This window comes from Typopeltis vanoorti, chromosome 19, assembly GCF_054136105.1.
Source record: "Typopeltis vanoorti isolate ZY-2024b chromosome 19, IOZ_Tvanoo_1.0, whole genome shotgun sequence".
NCBI classification, from domain to species: domain Eukaryota; kingdom Metazoa; phylum Arthropoda; class Arachnida; order Uropygi; family Thelyphonidae; genus Typopeltis; species Typopeltis vanoorti.
Genome location: NC_143567.1, coordinates 61,505,966 through 61,513,136, shown reverse-complemented (window position 1 = coordinate 61,513,136; position 7,171 = coordinate 61,505,966). Strand labels below are relative to the sequence as shown.

The 7,171-nt window shown below is 37.9% G+C and overlaps 1 protein-coding gene across 1 annotated transcript in view; it reads right to left on the bottom strand.

Annotated features, from left to right (window-relative positions):
* Positions 1-6,248: 6,248 nt before the first annotated feature.
* LOC150096168 (protein dissatisfaction-like) overlaps positions 6,249-7,171 on the bottom strand; it is a 58,162-nt gene continuing 57,239 nt past the window's right edge. Inside the window, exon 4 of the mRNA XM_090409627.1 lies at positions 6,249-6,499. Coding sequence (XP_090265753.1) covers positions 6,249-6,499 — 251 coding nt within the window. The remainder of the gene's footprint in view (positions 6,500-7,171) is intronic.

Here is a 7,171-nt window from a genome sequence, read left to right as displayed (position 1 = left end):
GTCTTTCGCCCACTATGGAGTGGCCTAGAGATCGTCCGTATTTTTGAGATTTCACCTTTACTTACATAGTCGGTGACTGATTCATTAATGCCCTTGGGGGTGATGGATAGCAACGCAAAGCTGAACCAATGAAGTTTAACTGAGGTTCGGCTGTTGCTCTTACCCACTTGGGCGATGAGTTTTTGAGTTCGCTCTCTTAAGGTTTTTGCCTTAAGGGAGCACTTTGAGTCTCCGGGGAAGGTGTTCTCCGGCACGGCCCGCTGAGGGACTTTGTCGGTGAATTATTTTCCTCGGAATTTGAGCGGTTCTGCTCGGTACTCGATTTTCACTGAGTAGAACCAACGCTGAGATTTGGACGGTCTTTCGCCCACAAATGAGTGGCCTAGAGATCGTCCGATATTTTTGAGATATCACCTTTACTTACACATACGGTGATTGATTCATTAATGCCCTTGGGGGTGATGGATAGCAACGCAAAGCTGTACCAATGAAGTTTAACTGAGGTTCGGCTGTTGCTCTTACCCACTTGGGCGATGAGTTTTTGAGTTCGCTCTCTTAGGGTTTTTGCCTTAAGGGAGCACTTTGAGTCTCCGGGGAAGGTGTTCTCCGGCACGGCCCGCTGAGGGGCTTTGTCGGTGAATTATTTTCCTCGGAATTTGAGCGGTTCTGCTCAGTGGTCGGGGAGCCCGTCACTGAGTGGAACCAACGCTGAGATTAGGACGGTCTTTCGCCCACTATGGAGTGGCCTAGGGATCGTCCGTATTTTTGAGATTTCACCTTTACTTACATAGTCGGTGATTGGTTCATTAATGCCCTTGGGGGTGATGGATAGCAACGCAAAGCTGTACCAATGAAGTTTAACTGAGGTTCGGCTGTTGCTGCTACCTCTTTGGGCAAGAAGTTTTTGAGTCCGCTCTCTTAAGGGTTTTACCTTAAGGGAGCACTTTGTGTCTCCGGGGAAGGTGTTCTCCGGCACGGCCCGCTGAGGGGCTTTGTCGGTGAATTATTTTCCTCGGAATTTGAGCGGTTCTGCTCAGTGGTCGGGGAGCCCGTCACTGAGTGGAACCAACGCTGAGATTAGGACGGTCTTTCGCCCACTATGGAGTGGCCTAGAGATCGTCCGTATTTTTGAGATTTCACCTTTACTTACATAGTCGGTGATTGATTCATTCAATCCAATACCCTTGGAGGGTAACGGATGGCAATGCTGTAGCCAATGAAGTTCTAACTGAGGCTCGGCTATTGCTGTTACCCTCCTGCCATGACCAGAGCTTTAATAGCTTAATAACACCTTATCCCTACACTGTCCTCTACAGATAACGGGGAAGATGAAAAGCATTCTTGCTTCGCCCCTTTAAGCCAGTCCTTATAAGGACTTAGTAAGATACTTTGCTTATCGATTCTGGTGCCTCCGTACAACCCTAAATAAGGTGAGCCAGGTGCTCGCTAACATTTAATACACGACTATTTCATACCGATTAAGGGATCGAAGTCCATGGGACTGTTATCCATCAAGCCATATCAGGTTATCAGGTTAGCAAGATAGGATGATATTGAGAAGGAATCGACCGTGAGATGCGGTGATTGATTTTATACCCTTAGAGGTAATGAATGGCAATGCTGAACCAATGAAGTTTAACTGAGGTTCGGCTGTTGCTGTTACCCCCTTGGGTGATGAGTTTCGAGAGTTTTTGAGTTCGCTCTCTTAAGGTTTTTGCCTTAAGGGAGCACTTTGAGTCTCCGAGGAAAGTGTTCTCCGGCACGGCCCGGTGAGGGGCTTTGTCGGTGAATTATTTTCTTCGGAATTTGAGCGGTTCTGCTCGGTGGTCGGGGAGCCCGTCACTGAGTGGAACCAACGCTGAGATATGAACGGTCTTTCGCCCACTATGGAGTGGCCTAGAGATCGTCCGATTTTTTGAGATGTCACCTTTACTTAAACAGTCGGTGATTAATTCATTATACCCTTGGAGGGTAATGGATGGCAATGCTGAACCAATGAAGTTTAACTGAGGTTCGGCTGTTGCTGTTACCCCCTCGGGTGATGAGATATCCTTGGAGAGTAACGGATGGCGATGCTGAACCAATGAAGTTTAACGAGGTTCGGCTGTTGCTGTTACCCCCTTGGATAATGAGTTTCGAGAGTTTGCTCTCTTGAGGTTTTTGCCTTAAGGGAGCAATTTGAGTCTCCGGGGAAAGTGTTCTCCGGCACGGCCCGGTGAGGGGCTTTGTCGGTGAATTATTTTCTTCGGAATTTGAGCGGTTCTGCTCGGTGGTCGGGGAGCCCGTCACTGAGTGGAACCAACGCTGAGATAGGGACGGTCTTTCGCCCACTATGGAGTGGCCTAGAGATCGTCCGATTTTTTGAGATATCACCTTTACTTAAGCAGTCGGTGATTAATTCATTATACCCTTGTTGGGTAATGGATGGCAATGCTGTAGCCAATGAAGTTCTAACTGAGGCTTGGCTATTGCTGTTACCCTCTTGCCATGATCAGAGCTTTAATAGCTCAATAACACCTTATCCTTACACTGTCTTCTACAGATAACGGGGAAGATGAAAAACATTCTTGCTTCGCCCCTTTAAGCCAGTCCGTATAAGGACTATAAGTTAGCAAGATCAAGTGGCCTAATAGATTACACATTTCATCAGTTCATTTTATATTTCAAACTAAGAAAAACATTACCAAAGGATCCTATTTAAATAAAGCGGTAGATAATTTGCATTATTTTGGTTAAAACTAACTACTTGGCTTCCTGAAACAGTATAAAATCATGTGTAGTAACCAGGCAACGTTCTTGATATATCATTCTTGTTTAGTTCCCAGTATCTAACCCACGAAAGGCTTTTCGATCTTTTAAATGGGGATTATCTAATAAATTAAATAATATAATATGTGACTATCATAGTGCCTTATGCAACGTTCCTATACTATTTTTCACGATTAATATTTTTGACCGTTACTTACCTTATTTCTATTACGAATTTTTGCAATTTGTTCCAACTGCAATTTCTTGAAAAGCGCAAGAATTCATCACTTTTTTTTGAGATTTATGAAATATGAATTTAGATGTCCTCTAGTGATGTGATATTTGATCTTCCCAGGTCAAACTTTTCAGCTAGGCACACGCGATTTTTTTTATATTCAGTTCCACAAGCATTCCATAAGCCTTTCTTGGATGGATAGCTAATTCTTTGTTATCCTGAGAAGGAAAACATTGAACTTTTTTTTTTTCAATCCGCTTCGGACATCCAATAAACAGGTTGACAATCTCACAGTGGACGATAAAAATCATCGCTCACATCAAGAGACACATCAAGAGATCACTCGCAAGAGTGGAATTCGAACCAAAAGACTACACGCAAGTTTGTTGCAGTCATACATACATACTAACACAAATATCGAATGAATAGCATAGCACACCGATCAATGGGAGGAAGAACAATAAATAGAATAGCACACCAGTCGAAACATTATACGTGAAATTGCAATGAATATGTAGAATTCCCAATAGATTTAATTAAACAAATAAAAATAGCGATGTAAGCATCAATGAGATTAGTTTGTCGATAGATGGCTGCACTTTCTATCTGGCAAGAAAATATTCTTCCATCTGAAATAAAATTAAAAACAGAAATAACATAAAATTCATATATTATTGACTATGTAAACTGATATTCTGTCTTATACGAAAATATAATAATTTTCTTCCCCCCCCCCTACAGTCAAAGATGAGGTTTCGGAAGATCAGAGTTTATTGTGTTTCTAAAAAAAAAAAAAAAAAAAAGTGGATTAAGTAATCTTCTTGTGAATTCAAGCTTTGCACGACTTAGAAAACATTCATACCGCACGCAAGTAAACGAACTTCACGCTTTACCTGATATCTAAATTGTCTTTTAGAACAGCATCATCCACTGAGCCATCATGCGAGTTAGTATAATTAAATGCAGAGAGGAGAAAAAAAAAGTACTTTTAAGTTGCTACAAGCATCAAGAAACGAGACAGATACCCAGACAGACTGTTTAACAGTTTATTGTTAGTACATCAAGAAGCACCTTCACTACCAAAATCCATATACAAAGTTACAATAAAGAACTACAGTTTATAAAGAAAATACATTTATCAGGTCCAGTCATTATATACAAAATCCATTACAGACTCTGTACAAGAGCACGTTTTTTCTCCTTTAATCCTTTGTTGGCAGTTAATGTGCTAGGAAAGCTCGAGCTATTGAGATATCGCTCGATGTTCAACACCCAACTAGTATAGCAAAGGGGAAATAAGCGGTGACTCTCACACTGCGGCCTATGACATGTCGATTGCACTGAAACATGACTTGGGGGGGTCGCGGAGAAAATGAAAAAAAAAGGGGGGGGCAGGGTTCTTTAAAGAGGTTCAGTAGGGCTATAAACAGAGTAATTCTTTCCAGCAGTTATCACAGAAGCCTTCCAACACTGCGAAATACTTATTTTTACGTAATGTTTCCAGACAGAAGGATTAACCTGTTAGAGAAGGCGCGTGACAATAGCGAAGCTGCGATTCTTTGAGGGAAAATAGTCGACAGAAATATCTGTCGGTACATCCAGGATTTCGCAATTTCAAACTTATTTAAGAATGTTTACTTTGTTACAAAGAAAGGAGAAAATCTTGTAAAATAAGATGGCTTATAGAGTTCCTGTAGGTACAGAATAACATCCCGTTCGCGTTTGTTTTAGGAGAAAAGGGATTAGGGACCAGTGAATACGATCCATTTAATAAGATCCGTATGATACTCAAAGAACGCAATATAAGAATTGTTACTATTGAGAAATAGTTTTTGATTTTTTTTTAAATTCGAATAACATGTCGTAATTCCATTTGAAATTGAGTTTATGCATAGTTCCGAAAAAGAGCCACTAATACCATAAACGCATTAATAGTTTCTTTCCAAAATATCGTAATTACTATCTAAGAAGTTCCTCCAAATATCAAGATTATTATTGCAACAAATCCTCCAAAATATTGAAATTATTCCGAAACTGGCATTGAATAAAATACATTTTATATGAAACTATAATTGGTTATTCTTAAATGAAGAAAGGCCTAACCTTTTCTCAGAGATTATTTGATATCTTCTTATATGTAATAACAATGGAAAACTTTTGACATCAATCTAATGTAGTTATTATATCGGAAAATAAAAAATAATTGTTTACTACATACGAAAAAAAAAAGTTGTTGCATCTCTGTAATGTTTCTAAACGATAAATAGGTTTATATACAGAATTCTGGCTTTCCAGTTCATCCGCAGTGTGGTGCTGAAAGGAACTGTGAGGTCCTGTACTGGATTCGGTAAATGTGGTTTCGCTTTTTTTGTAAGATTAGGGATATTTTACATTATATGAACAAGTGAGAAATTTTTCCGAAGAAATCCATTTATAGAAAAACTAAATAAATTAATAAATAAATAACACGGAATTTGAAAACAAATTTTAAAATTAAAAAAAAAAAAAAACTGTTTCATGAGTTAGAATCGTTATTATTCGATTATAAAAAAAAATTCTTTTAAGTGTCTTGTGAGAATGAGATCTGACAGTTCTTATTTACATAAAACATCCCGAAGTTCTCAATTATTTAACAATAGTACAAAAATAATAAATAAAAACACTTTCAGTTATCTAGAAATTAAAGGATACTTGCCAATTATACATTTATCTCATAAACGGTAACTGAATTCTTACCCAGGAATGAATAATACATCGTGTATGACACAGAAATTGCACCAAAGCAAATTCATTTAAGAAGAAACGGCAACTAGATTAATTCTCTGTCCGAAGAAAGCCTTACACGTAATTTATATACACTATTGTACATTCCCTGGAGGCCAGTCTATAATGTATACACAGATATTATGTACAATATGATAGTTATTCAATAATTCTGTATACAAATGAAGGCCGTACACTGGATCGAGTTTTATGAAGATATTTCAACATCTTTGTTGCTGAAAAGTATTCACTTTCTGAGTGGAACTTCTGTATTTGAGACTAATTCCATGTATTTAGTTATGTGAGTCCAGTTTATATTATATATTCATAGTTTTACTCTTTAGCGTATTCGCATTTTGTGCAAATGTTATTTCTATACCAGATGGTATAATTAAGTTTATCATTTTTTCTTTTGGTTGCACTTTATTTTTTTCCCACGTCGTCAACAAACAACAAGATCGGATTCATAAACTGATTTTAATTAAATCAGCCAAAATGGACGTCATTCTAGCCTTTCCATGTGGTACATGTCCCCTAGGATCCTCTCAATGGGAATATCCCCAATGGTATCCTTAAAGAATAGCTTTTCCACGGCTCCAGCACTTACAGCACGAAGGCAGGGTATCAATAATAACAAACGTCCAAAACGTGTCGGTTGTCGAGGATATTTGTGTCTGACGTAATCTCCCAAGATGCACTGGGCTTGGTCCTGAAGCATTTCTACAGGATGAATATCACAGAGACCCACAGTTTCTGAAAAATAAAAACATTGAGAAAAATAAAAAAAGTATGAAAAACTATCTTAAATGAAGATATCCCAGTATCCTCTAAAATCTGTATCTTATATCATCATTTTATTCAAACCACTTTAAGGTTAATGTTCAAGACTGATATTTTCTATAAAATTTTTATAATTAAATCAGTTATTATGGATTAATTCTATCATGTTATTAAACTTATTTGAGATTTATATATTTTGGCTAAAAACGTAGGTAATTCTATATTTTTTAATACATTTTCTGTTTGAGTTGCATAAAAATATTCCCACCAGGTGACAGCACTTTCGATTTAATAAATGTAGCTATGTATCCTAGCGGAAAAATATTAGTGGTGTAGTACCAGTGACTAAGTTTTCTGGCTTATCGAAAGATTTCTGTTATTCAGACATGACATTAATGTTTATTTGATTATCTAATTATGAATTGTGTTAATTGTACTTTAATGAGAGAAGTGACATGTGGCTAGTGGCTAATTGTAACACATTTGTTGACTTTCATTAGATGCAGGGAGGTTATTGACCTGTAATTAGAAATTAAGTCATAAAATGTGTTCAGCGTTGCCATTCTTGAGTCACGTACATGCAATTAGACACATTAATGGATAAAGTTTTAAATCATCTTAATGTTAGTGAGTACCATTATTGCT